General features: G+C 29.7%; 1 protein-coding gene across 3 annotated transcripts in view; it reads right to left on the bottom strand.

Moving 5' to 3' along the window:
* Positions 1-24,319, bottom strand: part of LOC129983791 (adenylate cyclase type 2-like) — a 355,856-nt gene that overhangs the window by 84,120 nt on the left and 247,417 nt on the right. For all 3 annotated transcript variants that reach the window (XM_056093421.1, XM_056093420.1, XM_056093419.1), the window contains one exon: positions 1,729-1,856. In XM_056093421.1, the coding sequence (XP_055949396.1) occupies positions 1,729-1,856 (128 nt within the window). The remainder of the gene's footprint in view (positions 1-1,728; positions 1,857-24,319) is intronic.

Raw genomic sequence — 24,319 nt, 5'->3', positions numbered from 1 at the left:
GCGGTCTACTCAGTTGCGTAGGTCTATAATATTTATTACAATTTAATAATAAATACGGAATGTGTAAGTACCTACATAACTACAATCATAATAATAATTGTCACAAATATAATAATATCAAATGATGCATTTAAACAAAAAAAATTAAAATACATTAAAAAATAAATCATTTTCGTCTAAAATTAGTTATTGTAATTATAGTTAGTAGAAGACTTCGGCTATATACTGTCCGCCGATATCTCGGTATATAATTTCTAACTGCTAATATTGCTCTGGATTCTCAGTGGTCGTCTGTGAGACGGGAACGATATGTTATCCTAATTATATTCGTCGTTGAAAATGGAGATTTACATAGATAAGTAGAACCAAAGAACGATGTTAAATGACATGAAACTATTTTTTTAAATTAGGGCACGCCCATTAGATTTCAAAAGTTATTCTTAGCTATTGAACAATGTTCTTTTAAAACTGTCATTTTGAAGGAGAAAAACTTCGTTTTCCTCAAGAGATAAAGAGAATACATCTTTCCATAAATACGTTTCTTTTAGTTTGAGCATTTTAGGTCTTAGTAAAGGCGGTAAGCTCAAAATGGAGGTCCACCGGTCGATTGCAATCGACTTAATGCCCAGCCTTGATCTAATACATTCTTTTACTTTGCTAAACACACAGTCAAACAAGCTTTTTACAATCGTTCTTTGCGTTTCCATTCCCGTATTTATTAACGTACACATAACACGTTTCTATAGCCTTTATATTTACTTATCTTTAAGGTTATTAAAAATATTTGGGAAACCTCATTTAACTCATTCTTTCTTTCAAAAATATTTGACAATCAATCGACACACAGGAATACAGATTTTTCCACTTTTATTACAATGCATTTATTTTTATGGGAAAAGATTTGCTATAACACGATTTGTTAGTATAGATTGGAAAGTTTTTCCTACTATGCATGTAATAAGAAAGGAAAAATAATTTTTAAAAATCAATATTTTATTATTATTTTTAAAAATTTTTTTAAATCTTACTTTGAGTCATCCCGTAGATACATCAAGAATTACCATATCGGCCCTAGAGACCTCTCTGAATATCAGCTTTTGATTCTACCCATGAATGTGCTGCCTTTTTTTGTATTCTCAGAAATTTTTTTTTCTGTTTTCCTCACCATTTATTTTCATTTGCTTTATTATAAACAATTTTAAAATTTGATGGATAAGTAGCAGCGGTGCAGGTGAGTCTTCCGACAGGATAATAAGCTCAATCAAATTTTTCAATAATACAAAATTTCCTTTCAAACAACTTTTATATTCTACTTTTGTAACGCGATTTCATTTGGTGAATACTTCAAAGAGCGAAAGAGGGTAGTAATTAGGGATCCAAACCATGAGTATTGGATGTTTCTGTCAAAGGAACTTGCCTTGGAGGAACAGTTTTCACTCGATGGACCCCTTGTCAATCATGAGGTTTCGACAGGCCTATTACTTCTTAAGCTTATTTCGATAAAACCTAATGACTTTAAAATATCAAAAGAACTTGCTACTACTTTTATGATTATTGAAAATAGTAGATTTTTTTATTTTGATGAACAGCAAAATTAGAAATTTTATAATTCATTTATTTATTGCAATTGAATAAATATTACATAAAGCACTATTTATATAAAATATTATCCCTGCAAACAAATATTTATATATAAAATATCACGAATATCTTTAGCAGGTTGCTTACCTTATAGCCTCTATCATGCTGAGACCCATCTGCACGCAGTTGGTTGCGTGACTGGGTCGGGAGACAGGCAGGCCGGAAACGCAGTAGTAGCAGTCCCCCAGTATCTTGATGCGCATGCAATGGTTCTCCTGTAAATACGGAATCCAAAGGTTACGAACTACTTCGATATGAATTAAATATATATTAAAGAAATGTTTAATACATTTTTTTATTACATTCTTGAACTGATTCAACATGGCACAAATAATCTTTTGAAATCAGGAACGCAAATGAAAATTTGCTCTTTTTAACCTAACAGAAAAAATAACCATATGCCTATGTATAACTGTATGTGTACGCATGTGTATGCCTGTAAAACTTATTATTTGAAATCGAATCTTCATCCTTCTTTGCATGATATTTTTTCTTTTTTTGTGAAATAAATCAGAGTGATATAATTTATATTCTAGATTAAAGGAAATTTTTTAAAAAAATCCTAGTATAAATATAATATAAAATAATTAAGAAACAGCATGATGGAAATATCTTGGAAATCTACATGTTAACCGCAATACGAAATCTTCAGTGTCTCTATCTTCTAAATTTATCCACTCATTATCGCTTTTATTAGAAAATAAAATCTCAGATTAGTTATAAAAAATATTCAAGAATTCGCATGTTTTTTCCAACCGCAATTTAGGGTTAAGGGGTTGACTGGCCAAGTACTTACATTTTAATTATTCTCAATATTCTAATGATAGATTTCTAGGATCTAAGGATTACATATAGAGATCTGAAGTCTTTTGAAGCCTAAGCATGGCAATCTATAGCCCATTATTTTTATCGAAAAAAATTCAAAATAATCGATAGTAGATATTGTCCTCTAATTCGTAATAAGCTTCATGCAATTATTTCTACAATAGATCTCTGGCACATTTTACAGAACAGAAAATTGGACACAATTTTAACTAGGTTGAGGATTGGTCACACTCGATTCACCCACCGACATTTGTTGATGGGGGACCCTACACCATTTCTCTCAATTTGTAACAGTTCTATGTCTGTTTTACACATTCTTGCAGAATGTCCACGGTTTTCTTTACAGCGTCTTACATTTTTTTTCAGAAATTTCACCTTAATTAGAGCGAATAAAGCTACCCTACACCATTTGTCTCAATTTGTAACAGTTCTATGTCTGTTTTACACATTCTTGCAGAATGTCCACGGTTTTCTTTACAGCGTTTTACATTTTTTTTCAGAAATTTCACCTTAATTAGAGCGAATAAAGCTACCCTACACCATTTCTCTCAATTTGTAACAGTTCTATGTCTGTTTTACACATTCTTGCAGAATGTCCACGGTTTTCTTTACAGCGTCTTACATTTTTTTTTCAGAAATTTCACCTTAATTAGAGCGAATAAAGCTAGCTTCACCATTTCTCTCAATTTGTAACAGTTCTATGTCTGTTTTACACATTCTTGCAGAATGTCCACGGTTTTCTTTACAGCGTCTTACATTTTTTTCAGAAATTTCACCCTAATTAGAGCGAGTGGTTTTCCAAAACTCCGCACGTTAACCTTTTTAGTTTTTTTAAATAAAATTTTTGGTTTTATTATCCTATATAAACATTAGCTGCGCTTTTCAGTATAGTACCATACCTTACATCATTGTTGTGCTTTTTGATGACTCTCATTTTTACGCTTTTAGACATTTGGATTTTGTAGAAATTCTATGTTTTGATTTTAATATAAACTGATACAAATATTTTAATTTCATGAATGTAGCAGCTTAGTCAAAGGTGGCTTTTGTGCCATAAAAAAAACAAAAAAACTCAAACTTAAGCCCTCTTCCAATTCATTTTTTTAAATTTTAAATCCATCATGCTCTTATGTTATTAAATCCCAAAAATCCAATACAATACAAACAATCAAATTAATCCCTTAAATCAGTACCATTTAAAAAAATAAAACCAACGTATGGAAAAAAAGTATATAAGTTTTAAAAAATCAATTATAGTATCACAACTCGATCGTTTTCTCCATAAATCTTGTTTAAATTCCTTCTGAAATCCTAATTTCATTTATAAAAATTCTTAAAATAGACAAGCTATAAAATTCCTTTTATTCAACAATTATGACTTGTACACAGAGTTTGCCTACGGCATTTAATTCCTTTTTCTTCTTAACAAAATTTCGAGAGAAGCAAGTGGCAACCGAGAAGAAACGAAACGAGACAACCTCGTAATCCTGTAATTTCGAATTTTGATGGGTGGAATTACAGTTACTTTACGATAATCTCTGGAAAAGGTTTTCGAGCCGCACTTTATTTCGTTTTTTACGAGCGTCTCCACCGGAAAGCTGCAGTACTTAGTTTCCTTTTATATTTTCAGATGATTTCGGAGTATATATAAAACAAACAGCACTTCATTGCGACTATTAAAGCACTTAAGACGCTGAAGCGGGTTCAAATGATTTCTTTATTCATGATGTAGATTTTTTTTTCATCATCAAAACTGAGTGAAAGGAATTAATGAAGATCAAACACTAGCATTAAAATACTGAGCTTTTTAAACTCACTGACTTTTTACTCCATTTATTTTACTGTTCATGTCTTTTTTTTAATAAAAAAAGAAGCTTATGAGATGGATTTCATGGAATTGCATTCATTCAGACTCTCTTTCAGAATAGTCTACCTATTATTTCGTTATTAAATTTTGTATATTTATGATTTACAAAAAAGGCAAATGCGTTACATAGACCAGAAATATAAAAAAAATTATCGTAGCAAAAATTTTTTGGATTATGTCATAAATTTTTAAAAATTCTACATTTGCTGTTTGCATTCTTTCTAGTAATTTTCTTTCTCTTACCTTTAAAATTACGGAAGTTAAAGACAAGAGACTGCTTTTGTATTGCAAATGTTGTTTATACTTTTAATTTTTTTTTTTTTTTTGTACTGCAAAAGTAGTTTATATCAATTTTTTTTTCGTATTGCAAAAGTTGTTTATGTTTAAAAAATTTTTTATACTGCAAATGTAGTTTATATTTTAATTTATAAATACCATTTTATTTTTACATTATTAAATTTTAAATTATTATTTCAAATTGAGCTGTTTTATTAAATTTAACTGAACTGTTGATCATATAAAATTTATATTAAAATTTTTAAAATAATAGTTACTGAGATTTATAATCAAATGAAGGGATATTATGTGTTTGATGACTAATTTAATAATGTTTTCGTCATTTAAGCAGCCCATCTTAGTTCCAACCAGTACTATGTAACGAAATTCAATTAAGATATTACGAAGTTATAATAACAGTGATTGAAGGTCATGACTCTTAGATGTTCATTTAAATCGATTATTAAATACAAATCTGAAGCTACAGTAGCACACAGTCTGTTATGGAATGCAAGTATAAAAGAAACGATTATCAAAATATCTCCATATAAATAATTACAATACATAAGCCAAATAAAAACACACATCAAGGAATATTTTGCAAGTAAACCCCAACAACTTTGAAAAGAAGAAATAATAAGGCGTCCTGAAAGATGAAAGAAAGCGACACAGTAGAAACCTGTATTATATATAATGCAATGTAAGAAAAATATAAATACAATATATATCAACCTTAAACAACAAATCTCCTACATTATTTCTTATTAAAAAAGGAATGAAACCTATGGGATATTCTAACAAAACAGAATCAACCAATTATTACAACCACCTTTAATCGAAACTTATAAATATTTAATTAAAATTGTTTTTAGATCCATGTGATAATAGAAATGAACAGAATATAAAGGTAATAAATATTCGACAATAATTTAAATTTAATAATAGATAAAAAAAATATATAATTCTAGCAAATATCAGTATCGGAACGAATTTTGAAATATTATATATCTCGCAACAATGTATTTGAACATAACATGACATAAAATTCTTTCTTTCACACTATTTCATGAACTATTTTTTAGATAGTTAGCCTTGTTATGGAATTGAATGAAGAATAATAAGGAAAAAATAATTCCGTGAGGAAAATTCAATTTCCGGATCTTTGTTATGGTAATGGGTAATCTCGCAATATTATTTATTTTTGCAGAATTGGAATTTTCGTCGCTCTCTGTCCGTCGTCCTCCTAAAGTGTTTGAAAGATGGAGAAAGAAAGTATTCACACGACAAGGAATTTGCATTTTTAAGAAGACAGGGATGTGACACGCGACCACAACATAATAAAATTTATTCATAAATTCAGTTCATTCTTTTTTTATATAAAGAATATCTAGCAAAGTGTCCGTGAAAGAATCGCATGAATATATTATTAACTGACTGCGTTTCCGACTCCTTTAGGTAAAGGTGTTGGGTTTTTTTTCTTATCTCATTGTCGAAGAAATTTTTTAAAAAAAGCATCCTAGGTTAGAACTAATTGAGAAAATGCAGAGCTTAATGAAGGAAAATATAAAATTTTACCTAGAAACTAGGTGCGAAGTTTAATAAGGTTATGCAGGATGTTTCTAAAATCATGAAATAAATTTTAAGGATAGGTCAGATATATAGAAACGACTAGAGATATAGATCCACTTTTATAATAGAGCAGGAAGTCTCAAACATGATGAGGGTCTCTTTGATAGTGGATTAAATAAAAGTTTGCATGCAGTACAACACAAATTTACAACAATTCGTTTACAGGAATAATAGCATTTTAAGTCACACGTAGCATAACAAGAAAAGTAATAGCAATTAGGACACAGTACAAAAACACCATCGGTTTATTTAAGTATACAAAGAACTTATCGTCTTAAGCTAAATGCACCATGCATGTTGCTATTCAAGTATCTCCGTTCTATGACTATTTTAAATTTACATTCTAACAAATCTGTATTGTACACTTTATCCGTTATATTCCCTTCTTTAATTTATTTCATTAACAAGAGTCATTTGTACCGTTTTCTACCTTTCCATTTGAAACTCCGTGATTTATTGCAAAAGCTGTTTGTTACCCTGATTTTAGAAATACTTCACATTACTAGCCAGCTTTAAAGCAACGCGAGTGCTCGTAACCTTGAATCATGATCAGAGAACGAGTATGGCATCTGAACCAATACCCATGTCTTCAAACTTCAGCAAAACAACAGTAGGCGATTGTTTAATCCTCAATATCAGATTTAATGATATGGAGGATTAATGCTCACATACACAGCGGAATATTTTGATGTTATCGGGTTTCGAATTAAATATTTGCTGGTAAGTCAAAATCTCGTCATCAGGCTACTACGATTTTTAAATACAAAGGAATTAAAATGACACGATATAAGCTTCTGCTGTGTGAATTAATATAAAAACAGACATGGATTATGATGAGCAAAACATATGTTTAGATTGCGTTACTAAACCTTTGAGCTCTTGTTACTTTCGTGGAACAATGAGGCTAAGTTGGCTCATTCAGTGTGTCATTCTATTGTTAGTCTAATTCCTGTCTTATTTAACTATACAGAACTTCATTAAATAAGATTAGAGGTTAAACAGATAAATGATGCATACGCAAAATAAGACTTTTTATTCTTAAAACGTTTTTAAAAATTTAGAAATAATGTTTAAATCTAAATATGCTATTATTGTTTTTTGACGAAAACATATACAGAAGTTTAACCATAGTCGATTCCTAAAAAGTATCGTTGAGTGTACGCTCCTTGAATATTATTTATTTTTGAAAAAATAACTTTTACTTAGGAAATGCAGGAGCTTATATCATTTACAAATCATACGAAAATAAAAATGAAGTAAATTAATAATTGACATCAAATTACATGATAACATTTAAAAGCTTATAACAATTTCAAAATTTTATTTCAACCTTTCAAAATGTTTTAAACTGAGCCATCATGAGAATCAAAATATGCATTGATGAATGAAGTCAATTTCGAAATACATATTTTCTTATTTCATTCATTACTTCTCATATAGTTTCATTTCATGTTTTGAATGCACGTTTCACAATGCTAATGTAGGTTTTATACTAAAACTTCTTGTGTACATCCGGCAATGTAGTCACCTCTGAACGAAGCAGTATGATTGTTTTCACTTTACCACAAAATATGCACCACGCATTTTTTGGCCTAATTTCTTGGGTTATTTCGTGAAAACGCAGCGATTTCCATATGCAAATTTTGTCACCAGGAAAAAAGTTTTCTGTCATTTATTTATGCAGGCATTGCTGAAGTTCATACCATTCAAAAGGAATTGTCCATGATCTGCATAGAAGTTTTTTTTTTATTTAGACATATAGAAGGTCTTGGGCAATTATGGTTCCAGTATTTATAACAGCATAAAATATTAGAAATAGACATCTATATATTCTGTTTTAAGGTCTTATGAAATCTGTATACTGTTGGATTCCCTACATGAGTTTCGAATTTTTTTTTATTTTAGTCCCCATTAATGTCAAGTCTGGGAATCGATTTTGGTGTTTTCCTTTTTTAAGTTCAAGAGTATGAACCCTTGTTTTGGCGAATCACGTAAGAAGCAAATCATTTAATAGGCATTAAAAATAATTTATGATAACATCAATATGGTTTTTATTTTTATGTTTATGATATTTATAGGAATAATTATATCATTTTTATAAAAGTAATATCAATCTCAAAAACATTTTAATGTACCTTTACTAAGAAAATGCCCCTTTAAAGTTTTACTTTTTTTAAAAACTCTGGTGAGATAAATTTTTGACGTCTCATGCTAGTAAGGTTGTTGTATGGAAAGCTTTTCATGCACTTGCATGAGCCACAAGGAAGAATATTAATAGGATTTTAGAGGATGGTGAATTTTCCAAAGATGTGTTGGCTCAACAATACATACTTATTGTAGAAATATATATGCCAATTTGTGCGCAAAGGGCTAATTAATTGAAATTAAAAAGAATTTTTTTTATTTGGAATTTAAAGAAATTGCAGTAGCATGCATTCTATATTAAAATTTTTAGTGATATATTTTTATGGGTGTTGGAATATTCTTGATAGCGAAAATTGTCTAAATATGAGGTGTCTTTAAAGGAGATTCCTTCCAAGTAAAATTTATATTTGAGTGAAAATATGATCTAAAATTTAAAATAGATAATTTTAAAAGCAAATGAAAACATGTTATGATGCAATAGTTTTCAAAAACAGAAGTAAAAATCGATATGGCGAGTCAAAAGAATTCTGCATAAAATCTCACAAAAATTAGCATAATATCTCTGTATAAAACGCTAATGTACGTGGCACAGATATCGCTCATACAAGTATCACTTATTGCTGAATGACAACAGTGAAATGAAAGCAAATCAATATATGAATATTTCATATTGCTTCATTGAATGTTTTTACAGTGACGTTTGATTTGTTTCTCTAATTACTGCAGCTGCAAAGTAGTATTAGACATTATTTAGAGAGAACTGGCATTCCATAAAGTCAGAGAAAACAAGATGCAAAAGAAAAAGGCACGAAACAAAGGGTTTAAAAAAAGCTAAAATAAGTCGCCACATGGATAATCTCTATAATATCACTATTCCATATTAATTGTTTATAAAGCGTATCATATGGGTGAAAAAGCTAGTTACCAAAGGCGGTCAGTATGTAATTAAAAGTAATAGTAATAATAGAACAGAAAATTATTATCAATAATAGTAAAGAAATTTTCATTTTAATGCAATTAAAAATACTGAATATCAAATAATCTGAAAAATACATAATTTTTCCATAATAAAGAGCATTTTAAAAGTACGGTAATATTTTGAAATGAATATAATTATGTTTATCAGACACATAAAGCTTATTAATATTACAAAATTCCATATCTATGCCAAAAAGAGTTTTATATACACCTACAAAAATTTGTTAAAAAATATCTAACTAAAATTTTTATAGTATCATTTCTTTACGATTCTTTGATGTACATTAAATATATCAAATTCAGTAATTTAAAATTTCTGTATTTACGAATTTGTTAAATTCTAGTAGATTCTTTGAACAAAAATCAAATAATTTGTAATAGGAAGTAATTATTGCAATTCAAAGTAACATTTCAAATGAAAAAAAAAATAAGATACATAAATCCTATACATAGGGAAACATTGTTTTTTATTTTTCTGTTTATTGATAGTAGTCATATGAAAAAACATCATGAATACGTATTTGAAATTTATAGTTATTATAGCATAATTATCTTATATTATTTTTATTATGATTTACTTTATTACATTTGAAATCAATTGAAATTAAAAATGGTTTCAAAAATAAAAGTAGAAACGTTAACTCTAATGGTTAAATGGTATATTTAATTAATTTAATTAAAACAAATAGCTAAGTGGCGAAGCTTTAAGTGGCAATAGCTTTAAGTGGCGAAATATTTGTAGAGATATTGTAAGAAAGCGCGGTAAAGATATTTTTGAGGAACATCCGAAATGAAATATTAAAATAGCTAATGACAATCATTTCCATAAATAGTTTTTAAGAAATGGATGCTACAAAAGGCATCTTATATAAGTAAAAGAAAAAAGACTCTCCTTGTTACTAACATTTTCAAAAAGAAAAGCTGATAAGAAACATCTAATAAAGGATTTATTGATAAGCTTAAAAGCAATTTTTATCATCAGAGTGGTGAAACAAGCGAAAAATCGAAAAGTTACGGCATCCATAATTTTATTTCAGTAAACAACGCCGAAGATCCAGACGGAAGTTGTAAAAATTGGAGAATGCTTTAAAAAATTGACAAAAATGGTTTCAGTTTCTTCCTTTTTCTTTCTCGAGTTCTCTCGCACGTCCGGGAGAAGACAAGTGGAAGCTGATTCGGATTTTACGATGAACCATTTCAGAATCTGCCAAGAATTATCTGTGTTGAGTAGACCATTTTTATGACCAGCAAACTTTTCTACCACCCACCCAAATCAATACATTTTGAGAAAGTTTGGGGTGTCTCTGTCTGAAGATGTAGAATCTGTAAAAAATAAAGCAACAAAAAGAAAATAAGCTTAAGAATTCTGCGATTTTCAGAAATATGCATGGCGTTTTAAGGGGCTGCTATATTTATGGATATTACAAGGAAATAACATAAAAAAAATTAATTAAAAAAATAATTAAAAATTTTTTTCTCTTGCTCAGTGTATGAAGTGAAGGGAAAACAAGAAAGTATTTCGATCCGGAAATCAAATTTGTGTTTTGTGTGTCATTTTTCTCAACAGAGTGGAAAAAATTTGTTACAGAACTCAACTTGGGATCAAAATTTCACATACCAAATTTGTAATATTTAAATCATTGTATTTTTGAGTAATAAGGTTTACATGCCTTTAAAAATACAGATCGATAGATGTTCAACCCTTTGTGGAATTTAGCTCAAAATTTGATAGTTGTCAACCTGCAGTATATATGTTTTATCTTTATACCGAATTTTATCCATCTAGCTCTCTTTATTTTGTAATTATTGAGTTAACTTATAATTGAATAGTCAGGCAAATAGACTTCCTCTGAATAAATTTTGTTCAAAATTTGATAGGACTCAACAATTTGGTGTAAAGACCGAAAACCAAATTTCATCTGTGTAACTCAAAGGTCATTTGAATTATCATTTTACAGACATAAGGCCGTGAATATGTTTTTCGAACTCAGTGAGGTCTAAAATGTGGAGACTTCATTTTCGGACTTTTTTGACCATCACGATATTTTCTCTGTACTTTATACACGAGAAAGTAAAAATCTTATACCCAAATGAGAATAGAGGAAAAAAAGTAAAATTTTGCTATTAGCGAATATGAGGAACGTAATGCTGTCAAGAAGAATGGAAGAAAAACAGTCAACGGAATTTGTCTTGAAGAAATGCAGTACCATTTTTGGAACACAAGAAATGATGGATTGCCTGTTAGGTATGCATAAAAAATCGCCAGAAAACGTGAATAAAAGGTACTGGGCATCTTTGATATTTTCCCTCCCCAAACTGAATATTTTCTCTCTCAGCTTGTAGAGGGGAATGAGGACGGAGCAAAAAGGACTTTTTATTATTGTTATTTTTTTAGGGTGGAGAAGGCGAGGGCGCTTTCCATTTATTTCCGTTCGGAGATTACTACCTGAGAGCATCAAAAGTGGGGAAAAGCAAAAAGAAACACCTGAGAATGGATTCCACACACCGTTCGAATTTTAAGGGTTCTAGGAATGGCCTTTGTGTAGAAAAGAGGATCTTTCTTATTTTATAATAAAACAGCGGATTTTTGAAGAAATAAATCAAATTGGATGGTATTATTCCCGACATTGTGTCACTAACAGTCTGGGTATTTGAGTCTCGAACTATAAACCGAAGAAGAAATTTTAATGCATTTGCCAAAATTAGCTTTAAATTTTTTTGGAATCATGCTTTTGATAAATTTTCTCTATCTTTTTCACTGTTAGGAATAGTTAGGAAAATTTTGAAGCATACATAGTTGGTAGATATAAAAGATAATTATTTTGTAACTGATAACACATTCATAATTCGCATACATATGTGAATGATTTGAATTGTAACCCTTCCCATGGTTCAGAGAAAGAGAGACAAAATACACCGACCAAGTTTCAAGTACTAAGTAAGTGCACTCATTTGATTTCTACTTTGGAGAAGAAAAGAATATCGGAATGCTCTCATTTCTTTCACCCAGGTGCTTGAGCATCTTAGCATGCTCACGTTTCCATATAGTTGTCCATATGGTTCACGTTTCCCTATATATAGTCCTTGTAGTTGAAAATTTCTATAAAACATCCATTGTTTCAGAGTTCATCTAATATGACTATCGAATCATTTAACAACTAACGGGAGAGGTTTACAAAAACTTTTTCGCTTACTCTCTAACAAAGGTGTTATTCCAGAGAACCTTGAATTGCATTGGCGTACAAGAGTCACGAAATATTAACTTTTAGTGTGAGTTTAGCATTTTTACCGTGTATATCGCGTGATCCTTGGCGAGTGTATTGGCGATTAAATCGAATTTTGGCAAATAATCCGAAAATGGAATTTGTGCTTCAGATGCTTTTTTCTTACCGATTGATAAAAATTTGACGAAAAATTACAATTGTAGTTACAAAATCACATACCAAATTTGGTATGCTTAAGTCACTGCGTTTTTGAATGATCGCGTCTGAATGTTTCTGAAAATATAGACCGAACAAACTTTCAGGCTCTTCTTGAATTTTACACAAAATTTGGTAATTGTTTACAATATAGATGTTACATTTGTGTTCCGAATTTTATCTGACCAGCTTTCTAAGTGCTGACTTATATTCTAACAGCTGGACAAAGAAACTTCCTCTAAAGGAATTTCTTTCAAAATTTGACAGAGAACTAGAATAAATACTGTTTTTCATCCGTCTAGCTCAAAGAGTTTTTGAGTTCTTCTTGTCACAGATAGACAGACAGACGGGCAAAAAGACATAATGCTGAAAATGTGTTTTTCGAATTCAGAGTGATCTAAACCCTGGGAATTCGTCAAAGTTTCGAGTTCAAATTTTTCGGTGATTACAATATTCTTTTTATGTTTCTTGTTATGTTATATTATGTTTATGTTTATGTTACAAGAAAGTAAAAAATGAGCATGCTGGAAGTTCACAAAAAATTCAAAAATTGCATAGAGTAATTAGAGTAGAATCAGTCGTTTTAACAAAATTTAAGTAACAAAGCGAGATCACTTATAATCTAGGTCACTATGAGTAGTCAGTACGCTGAAAACAAATTCTTGATAAATGTTTGCAGGTTTCATACAACTACTTCGTCACTTAAAGAAAATGCATGTATAATCGCGGGAAGAAAAGAAGGAGCTATCCATTTTTATTCTACTGTCGATCATCGTATCTGAAAATTAAGAATACCATTTTAAAACTAATATATAATAAAAGATGGTGACCCCAAAATATTTGTAGGGTCTGTCTACTTGCTTAAAATTGTACAAACTTTGAATTTTTCACATGGATATATTGCCCAGAATACAAATTTTGATGAATAAACCATGATTAAACAGGAATATATTTCACATTTTCTGTTAAAGGGTCGTTGCCATATTTTGTAATATGTAATATTTAAATATCTTTTGGGCGTCGGTAATAGTATTTTTTATTTTTGTAACAATTTCAAAATATCTTTAAAGTTTCAATGTATATCTTATAATAAGTTACTTCAAGCGTGATAAAATATTTATTGTGAAAAATTTCAGGAAAAAATTTTATTCTTTTTACAAAGAAATATTCAAAGGCAAAAATTTTTCCCTATTTGCTATTACACTGAAAGCATCAAAATGGAAAGTATTGTTGCACGAGCGAAGTAAATAACAATTAATACACTTTTTGTTAAAAAGAAATATGAATTTTAGTGTTAAAATTAATATCTTATCAATAGAGAGAGAAAAAGATTGGTTTTTATTCTTTTTGCGCTTTATTTCTGCATTTCGTTATCAGTATATACTAATCTTATCATCATTGCTTACTACCCATGCCCAAACATTAAAGGACATCACGTTATTTTACGAGCACATAAAAAAGGAGTGCATTTTATCCGCCAATAAATACAAATCTGTTTTTTTCTTTGCTTTATTGGCAACTTACTGTTCTATACAAATGCTTTTTTATTACGAAAGAATTTATTATATGAAAACATGTGCACGTGTTTGTTACTGACGTGGAACTCAAATCGGAGAATATCACTCTAAATATTTATTCATTTATCTTACATGTCTTTAATTTCCATTATGCTGCATTTTTAAGTAGTGTTCATCCTGTATTTTGTTGTTTCTAACATAATTAGAAGTTTGAAAGTAGATATAATTATAGAATTATGAGAGTAATTATTTCATAGGATATCTTTAAGAAGTATCCAGTTTAATAATCGAAAATTTATATTACAACATTTTTGATTATACACAACTCAATGAATTCAGTTAATTGGAAGTTATTTACCAAATGGAGACATAAAATCAATAAAAAAGTTCAAATTCTGATAATATATAACTGTAATTTATCATAAACAAAATAATTATAGTTAAGAGTTTGGTAATAGATATACGTGTCATTTTTGCATTCGTTATTACAATTTCGAAATTCTTTTCAAAAAGGAAAAATAATTTAAGAATAACGCTTCAATGCGCTTAAAGAAAATTATTTGACAAATCGCGATTGTTCATATAATTGAGATTAAATAAAAAATGGCCGCAAATATTTTATAAAAAAGTCACTTACAATTTCTTATTTTCTTAGTAAGTATCAAATCTTCATAAAAAATATTAACTTAAAAATGAATTTCATTTGAAATCTTATGTCTTTTGTTTTTGTTATAAATTATTTTTACTTAGCAAGAAAAATTCTTACAAAACTTTATTTTCCAGGAAGTTTATTCATTTTGAACATTCAAGTAAATAAAATTTATTATTTAAAAATTTAATTTCATTCACTTTCATTCTTCATTTAATATTAAATTTAGAAATAATATTTACTACAAAACTTTACTTTATTTACAAAAATGATGGTAAACTGAAGTATCGATCAGTATCAGTATATCAGTAAACTGAAGCACCGAAATACATCCTGAATCAGAATTTCAAATTCTTCGCTTTCGCAAGTGTAGGAATAAAGGTAAGGTATATTTTGGATTAAAAAAAATCTTTTACTAATTGTGTTATCTAATAATGTTTTGATGCCATAATTTTTCTATTAAATTTTTAATTATATATGGTATTGCGATAATTATAATTATGACAGATTAATTTATTAAAATTTGTGATTTTTTTGTAACAAACACAAATTGTCCTTTTATTATTACAATTTATGGAATTCGTTATTCATTCATTATAGAGGGAAATAATTTAGTCAGTAGGTCTATAAAATTAAACAGTTACAAATCTATATATTTAGGAAACAAAACTCCCAATATTCAGTCATTCCTTATATTTTGTAAGTGAATAAAAATTCCATCTTACCACAAGGCAGGGACTCTCTTCCACATTTAAAAGCAGCGACTATTAATAAAATATTATGATTAAAACTCTGATTTCGTATTTTTTGCCGCTGATGAAATTTTTTATGTTAAATATTCTTACATTACAATAACGTGAAAAAAGATATTTGATTAAAAAATATGCATGAATGTGAAATAAAATGCTATCGACATTTTGATATTTATGAATGCGTTTAAATGCATCATTTTAGAGGCAGAACAGAGAACTTAATGTAACAGAAAACCTACTCGTAAGAATCAGCTAAAATTTTACGTGCCCCATAAAATGGTTTTGTTCGTTAATGTATGTCCAAATTTAAGTGTGTTAAAATTTTAAAATTTTTAAACTCTAATTTTAAAAATTTTTCCCATATTAAAAAATTACTTTTTAATAATAAATTTGCGTGCAAAATATTTATAATAACTTATATGTTTTCATAACAAAAAAGTTGAGGTCAATAACTATATTCATTTGGAAAGGAATAGACCTGAATAATTGAAAATTGGTTTCCGGGAATGAATTTTGGTGTAGGTTTGAAATTTGATAAGAAAATGTCTGTATTGTTGGAATTTTTGTAGTTTGTTCCTATTTCAATATATAGACGTTATGAAATTTTCAATTCAAAAATCTTTAAAAAGACGTTCATTTCTTGTGAATGATATTTTTTTGTGATTGCAGAATGACGATTTGAGAATAAATCTAGATGGTTCTTTTTTTACTTTATAGTATACGAACCATAGAGGAAGTATTGTAACCATTAAAAAATTCGAAGAAATTTTGACAAATCTCTATGTTTTAGACCTCTCTGAGTACGAAGAACGCAGTGTTGGAATTATATCTGTTTGTAGCAAAGACACTTTGATCTATACAGATGAAATTTGGTATATGGTCTTTTCACCAAATTTGTAGATTTTTAATAAATTTTGAGTCCAACATTTCTTTGGCATCACTATTATTTTATGGACATTATACCAAAATGTATTAGAATGTATTATTCATTTAGAAAATTAATAGGAATTAGAGATATCATAGAATACCTAACAATGCATTTTTTTAAATGTAATATCTTAAGGATGGACATTTAATCAACCAGCGGGAGTGATCTGCCAAAACTTATACTCTCTAATGAAGTTGAATTAGTATTTGAAACGCATTTTTCACAATTGAACCCAAAATTTGATGCACAATTAGAATTACGGTTAAAAAAATCACATACCAAATTTTGATATATTTGCGTCACTGTGTTTTTGAGCTATTGCATTTCCAACCATCTGAAAATAAGAGATCAACAACTGCCTGGATTTGGCTAAAAATTTAATAGATGTCTACACTATAAATGTTAAATCTATGTACCGAATTTTATTCATCCAACTCTCTTTGTCATGTGGTAATCGTATTAATTTATATTGAATATTCGGACAGACAGACTTCCTCGGAATGGATTTTCCTCAAAATTTGGCAAAAACCTACAGATTTGATTTAAAGACCATATGCCAATTTTCATCCGTCCAGCTTAAAGCGCTTTTGAGTTATCTATGTCATAGACAGACATAATGATAGAAATGGTTTTTTTTTTCTTTTCCGAAGTTAGCGAGCTCTAAAACTCAGAAATTCATCAAAATCTCGAATTCGAATTCTTTTGAATTTCGATTACAATACTTTTTGAACACTTCGTAAACACTTCTTGTATGTGCACTTTTTTTACGCATGAGAAAGTAAAAACAATATCTCTAAAGCTGCATATTTCGGGATACAGCGCGATATTTATTTTTCAGTTCAAAAAGGTGCATCGAAATTCAACACCCATCTCTCGCATTTTGTCCCGCATTCTGACGGGCTTTAAGTCCTTCCGCTGGTGTGGTGTGATGTGGAGAAGGGGGTGCCAGCTCAGGTGTCGTCCTCGTCATCTGACCACGGTTCAAAATGACGAGGTCCGTCCCAAAATAGCCCTAGTGTTGCTTTACAACAGGACGTTAATATAACTAAACTAAACTGACGGGCTTTAATATTTTTTCTTCAGTCAACTTCCTCTTGATCCTTGTAATGCGTCAAAGGCTGCGCATACTTTCAAAAACTTCGCAGCCATCTCGGTTCGGCCCATCGTCAACGCAGAGTGAGTAGCGGGCGGTCGGAAATGATAGCGGTTTTAGTCTTCTTGCGGAGCAAACCCCTGCGGCGGTGGCAATAACACGTATGTGGAAGAAAGAGAGATAAATGAGTGCTCTGAGGAAATTTAGCACTTGGCTTGAGGTGAGAGGACTTTCTTTTTAGTGGAACACCAGAAGGAACAGACAAGCGAGGTTTTTGTTTCCTTTTATAACAGCAACGTTTGAATAAAAAGTTATTAAAAAGAATTTCATTATCCAAAACGGTTTTCGGAAAAAGATTCATTGACGTAAGCGACGATTCAATTTTGAAGACGTCACTTTGGGTAAATGGCACGTTGGACTTAACGGGAAGGTATCAGAGTAAAAATAATTTGAAAATGGTAGAAAATTGTTGAAAGCTATCCGTTGTTCTAGATTAGGAATTCTTAAAACTTCCCCTTTTTTAAATCGGGTTGTAAGTCTGACTCCCCCCCCCTCCACACTCCTTTTGCTAAACCGTGGGTAATAAATAAGAGGACGGCAGATTTTGAAATAAGCAAAGGGAGAGAGAGAGACAGAGAGAGAGAGAGAGAGAGAGAGAGAAGGAAATACGAAATGCTTCTCAAATTGTCACCAAAATATATGCGTTATTGAACTAAAATAGAATTATAAAATACACTGCACAATAAAATGAATATTGGAAGGCCTTAAAAGAATGCATATGTTTTTAATGATTTTTTCTCAAAACTGTGTTCTGATTAGAATTTGTGAAATGTCCCATGAATAAATGGCATAAAATTAATGATGAAGTTAAATATATAAAGAAGGTTAAATATATTAAGAGTTAAATATATAAAGATAATTTGGTATGTATTTTATGTTTTGAGATCTTCTAGATGGTTAAAAATCATTTTTAATTCAGAAAAACACAAAAATTTTATGAAAATTGAGTGAGTGAGTATAAATATATTTCTAAAGAATTAACTTTTAACTAGAATTACAAAATCAAACACAATTTTGTTCCCGTTTTTATAAATTTAATAATGAAAAAAGTAATAGGGAAAATTAAAAATTAAGTCGCCTGGAATATTTTTCACCTTTTGAATTTTTTTTCTTCATTTTTTAAATAATGAATTTCGTTTTAAAGAGTTTTCAAAAGATATTTGACATATTTAAATTTTAATAAATATGCATTAAAATTTAATCGTTCTTATTTGCGAAAGGACTTTATAGATTCCACCATCCTTTTAAATATAGGGAAAAAATAAACATTAAAAATAATAAAGTTTCTTTGTATATATGCGTACTTGTATAAATGCGATTGATAGATTTGAACATGCTCAATTAAGAGCTATTTTTCTATAAAATAGACAAGAACTTCATTTAAACACTTCTCTGGTGCTACTTGCGTTATTTTAGAGGCGCCTAGTAAGAAGGTCTCAAATTTGAAAAAGAATGTAACAGATTCGGAACCCGATTTCACCAGAGTTCTGTCGTGTTTCTTGACCTTCTGCACGTTAAATCCGGTAAAGGGCAAGGGCGTTATTCTTCCTATGATATAACGGGGACGTTTAAAGAGAGCAAGTGCAACGCAGGTTTCATCTTTGTCATCTGTCCGTGGTTCAGAATTTCAAAGCTTGATTTAAAATAGCATTTGTGTTTTTTCAAAAGGGGTAATTAAATTTTATTAACCTCAATTACCTTGAACTATGCAAGGCAATAAATCAAGACTTAAGAAGATGTGTATGAATTTTTAGAGTTATATAAAGAATATCACAAAAACTCAAGCGCATGGAAGGAATTTTACAAAAAATCTATATATAAGCGAGTCTTTTCTGCAGAAAAGATGTTGTTATCAATCTAGTTTAACGATCGGAGCTGTTTTCAAGTTAGTCTTATATCTATGATTCCTATATTCCTAGGTATATGATTCTCCATATTCTGAAAATTCCAGATTCCAATTTAGCAATTTTTCTGATGATACTGCTGTACTATTCAAACAGAGGTATCCATAATCTATCATGTCTTAAAATAAAATCAAGAGGATTAACCCTTTACACTCGGAAAAGTAATTCGATGCATAATTATTCACTTAAAACATAGACTTGTTTATTGCTCCAAAAAATAAATATATATAGTTGTTTTAAGTTGATTTCTCTAGTTTAATTAATTTGCATCTTACTAATCTTTTTACTATTCTTCAGATATTTTTAACAATCAAAATAAAATAAATACATAAAATGTCTAAACTGTACATCATCTTGAATGGTGAGTGAGAGCCAACATCTGAGTGCAAAAGATTAATTCCCCGAAAGAATAAATTGCTGTGGTAGCATGAGCTTGTGCCCTTCAAATTTATAACTAAATTGGTGCATGAACATATCGTTAAAATTCCAAAGAATTTCCTAATTTTCGAAAAAAGAGCAATCAATGGAAACGGTGAATATTCTTCACTTCTAAAACAGAAAATCTAACCCCCTTAATAGTCGAACTTATGAGACATATAGATAACAAATTAACCCCTTTCAAATTTATAAGTTAAAAGCACTAAAAATTTTTATTATTCAATCACTTAAAGGTTTTATTATTAGAAACAAAAATCGCATATAATCCACAACTACCTCAAGTGATCGATTCATTTTTTATTTAGTTAATAAGGCAGCGTACTCTCGAAAGGGAGGATACTATCTAATTAGAATATGAGAAAGTAAAATTGAGAAGGTTTTAGCAACAATCTCAAAACGGAACCATTTTAGGAATATAATACTACTACTTCAGCCGAACTTTTGAAAAACACCTGTTAGATTTTTAAAGAACCATCACAAATGCCTGTCTCTGATGCTGCAGCAATATAAGGATGAAACTAAAAACAATGATTCGTATCACAAATTTCTGATCATTTGTGATCAATCAAAAGACTTCCAAAGTTAAATAATTTGTAGGACACCTGGAATTTTTGTATTTCCAAATTTCACCTTGTTTATCTACTATTAAGCTATTATAATTCAACAGAGAAGTATATATGCATTTAAAATTATCTCATGTTCTTACGTACGCCCAAATTAATTTTAAAAATCATAATACTGCAATTGAATTTTTACTAAAGTTAAATTAATTATTTAATATTTAACTGAATCATAATAATTGATAAATTCGAAGCTCAAAATTACTAAATTATTTTTTTTAACTCCCTAAAATTTTGTTAAGTCCCATTTAATTATTTAAAGCTTTAAATTGCTCATAATTACTGATAACTTTTTAACTCAAAATAGCTCATAAATTTTACATGTATCACAAATATCTCTTCCCCAAACTTTCCCTAATAACTTTATTCCTTCCGGTACGCTTTTAATTCTAAAATTATGACGAAGTATAGCTGATAGTAATTATCAGTTCGTTGCCGTAAGTGTCGGTGTGGATTTATGCAGTAAAGCGGACCCCCCCCCACACACACACAGGTGTAGAGGAGGTTCGGAGCTCAAAAGGTGAAAATATTTCAGTAGTAAAGATAACATTTGCAACTCCGAACTATTTGTTGGAATTAAACCTCAGCAATAAATTTTGACAAAGGTCAGGGATTTGCAACATTTCAAAAATTTCAGAATTTTAACAGATTATAATATTATAGATTATTCCCTGACCTATAAATTTACTTAACTTCCTAAATAGATGACATATTCTATTTGGGACTTTCATCATTTTTTTAAATCCTATTATAATATAAGGGCATTTGAGATAATAATGCGTTTTTAAGTAAATTTTTGGCTTTGTAATTAGTTAATTCTTTTATTTCATTGCAGATTTAAAATTTCGATTAGTAGCAAAAATTTGAGTCGCAGATTCGCTAAAAATTCTATAGTTCAATGTATTAGTCAGATTTGTATTTATATGTAAAAGGGTTAATTTTTATAAAAAAGAGAATGCTTCAAACATTTTCAGCTCTTTAAACGTTAATATTATATATGTATACATATATAAAAAAGGATACCCACTTTTGTTGATGAGGTTAAAAGATGTTTTTCAAAAACCAAATTAAACTCTAGAATAATTTGGCCAAGTATTTAATCGTTATTCAGTTTAATGCCATGCGAAATTTTATCATAGATTTAACCGATTAACTGTTTCGACCTCTTTGGAAAACGCGTATCTAAATTGTCATAAACATATATATATATAATAAATACGTAATTATAAATATAATAATTAAACGATTTTTATATAAATATAATAATTGAATAAACTCGTCATAACGCAAAATGTTGTAATTTTTCCATGACGAGTATACTCGTCAAAAACAGTTACATGGATAAAAGCCTCGTTACTTCAGTCCTTTACATTTCAAGACTAGATTTAGACTTGACTAGATTTGCTTCTTCGTGTTCTATTTAGTACAAAACTGACGAAGTTGTGGTCAGAATCATCAGTGATGTAACGCAGACAAAGAATTTTTTTATGATGTTTTGAAGGCAAGTATAACCTTTAATTTTTTTCTACAAAATAATCATTCTTTTTTCTACTAATTAAATTACAATCGTAATAACAAAAGAAAAGTCCCAATCTGACAAATATTTAAAGTGACCTTATAAATATTTTAATAGAATGATTTATTTTTTATTTGCAAATATTTTTTTTTAAATTTTACCGAAACAGATTTGTTTGAAATAACAAAATGCTGTTATTATTATGAATATATTATATTTTGATTGTTTCATTTCAAGAAGCTGAATGTAAGATAAAAATTAAAATTTACCAATTTTCTGAAGTAAGCATTTGCTCACAGGTTTTGTTTTGAAAAATTATAGATTAGTATCGGATGAATAAATTCGTCTTGTAAAATAGATAAATAATCATTTGTATAAATAATAAGAATACACAAATATATCTAGAAAAATTACTTGTATATGAATATCGGCATTTCAACAATATATAAGGAATTCTACGAACATAATGACAAAAGATACCGTTGAAAGGCGTCTTGTTTCAATGCTTTTTAGACATCTCATTTTCGTCACTGATTCCTATCATTTCGCTATTTCATTCCTTTCACAGAAATGAGATTCGCATGATAGGATCAGAGAATGATAGGAATGATCTTATACCTATTATAGGAATGAATCACTGATTCCAATCATCTCTATCATTTCGTCACTGATTCCTATGCAAGCAATAGCTGTAAAGTAGAGAAATAATAAGTTTATAGATTCATAATGATGACGAAATCAACTCATTTGTAAGGATTCTAGCGCAGGTAATAGTAGTACAACCCATACATGTAACTATATGCTCACATATTATGTTTGCAGCAAAACAAAATAAATGCAGCAGTTATATTTTAGTGACTCACTTAACGAGCGATGTTTCGCAGATGCAGCGGAGAAGGGACATCGTGACGTCACATACTAGAGTGGCCTGTATCAGTTTGTGTTGGGCGTTTGTTTAATATATCTATAAGAAAGACGTTTCGGCCGTATAGTGTTATTGAATACTATTAGGCTTTTGAGCAAATGCCTGTGGAGCTTTAATCGACGGGACTTTTTTACAGGTACATAGCAACGGTATCGATGAACTGGTAAAAGAATATAACCATAACTACCGAAAGGTTTATAGAACTGCATTCTGTGTAACAACCAGAAGCTGCAACGGCCGGGATAGATTGGTTGGTAGGGCGTTGGATTCGCATCCCTTGGTTTGCGAGTTCGAATTCCGCCGGCCGAAGACTCTCCGTGTGTGTGTGGTGGCTGGCGCACGTATAAATCTCTCGTGGTCACAAATCCTCCATGTCGAGAGTAATACTACTGGGGATACTGGTTCAGGGGTGATCGTTCTCTGATACAGGTCTAAATTACGATCTGTGGATATGTGAATGAAATGTACGAATGAAATCCGTCCCGTAAAAGGGTTGTGATGCTTGTATAGCTAAGTCGTAGTCTTGGCCCTAGATGGCGCTGCTGAAAAAACAAGAGACGCATCCTTGGCTTAAAATCACTGACTTCTAAAGTCAGTGGGCTTGTCTATGGCAAGTGCCATTAGAAAAACAACTACAACAACAGGAAGCTGCGAAGGAAATCTGGTCAGGAGAGGAAGAATTAACAGACTCATAGAACAAAAACACCTTTGAGAGAAATAAGGAAGAAGCTGAAAGCATAGGAAGTTATTGAATCATACAATAAAAAGTATCACTTTAATAAGGCAGTTGATATGCTAGTTACAAATTCATTTAATGATAATCTGTATCCCATTTTCGCCGAATTCTGAAGCGTAACCAGAGACAAATATCTATAGACAATTTGTCTTGCAAAAAAGCATTCATTGTAAATAATAAATTATATCATTATAAATTTATTACAGCAATTTTTTTTTAAACGGGAAGCATTGTCCTGTTTTACATGGATTCTTACGCATTTTCCCATAATGAGTAAAATTCGGAAATGAGTTATGCTCATTAAGGAAGGTTCTACCATTTGGAATTGCAATGATAAGATGAATCATATATTGAGTTGAAAATAATCGAATAATTCAGCATTTTTAACATTGTAAAGTATC

The sequence above is a fragment of the Argiope bruennichi genome, chromosome 9, assembly GCF_947563725.1.
Source record: "Argiope bruennichi chromosome 9, qqArgBrue1.1, whole genome shotgun sequence".
NCBI lineage: Eukaryota > Metazoa > Arthropoda > Arachnida > Araneae > Araneidae > Argiope > Argiope bruennichi.
The sequence above is the reverse complement of the archived record's forward strand: the minus strand, read 5'-3'. Positions and strand labels throughout refer to the sequence as shown.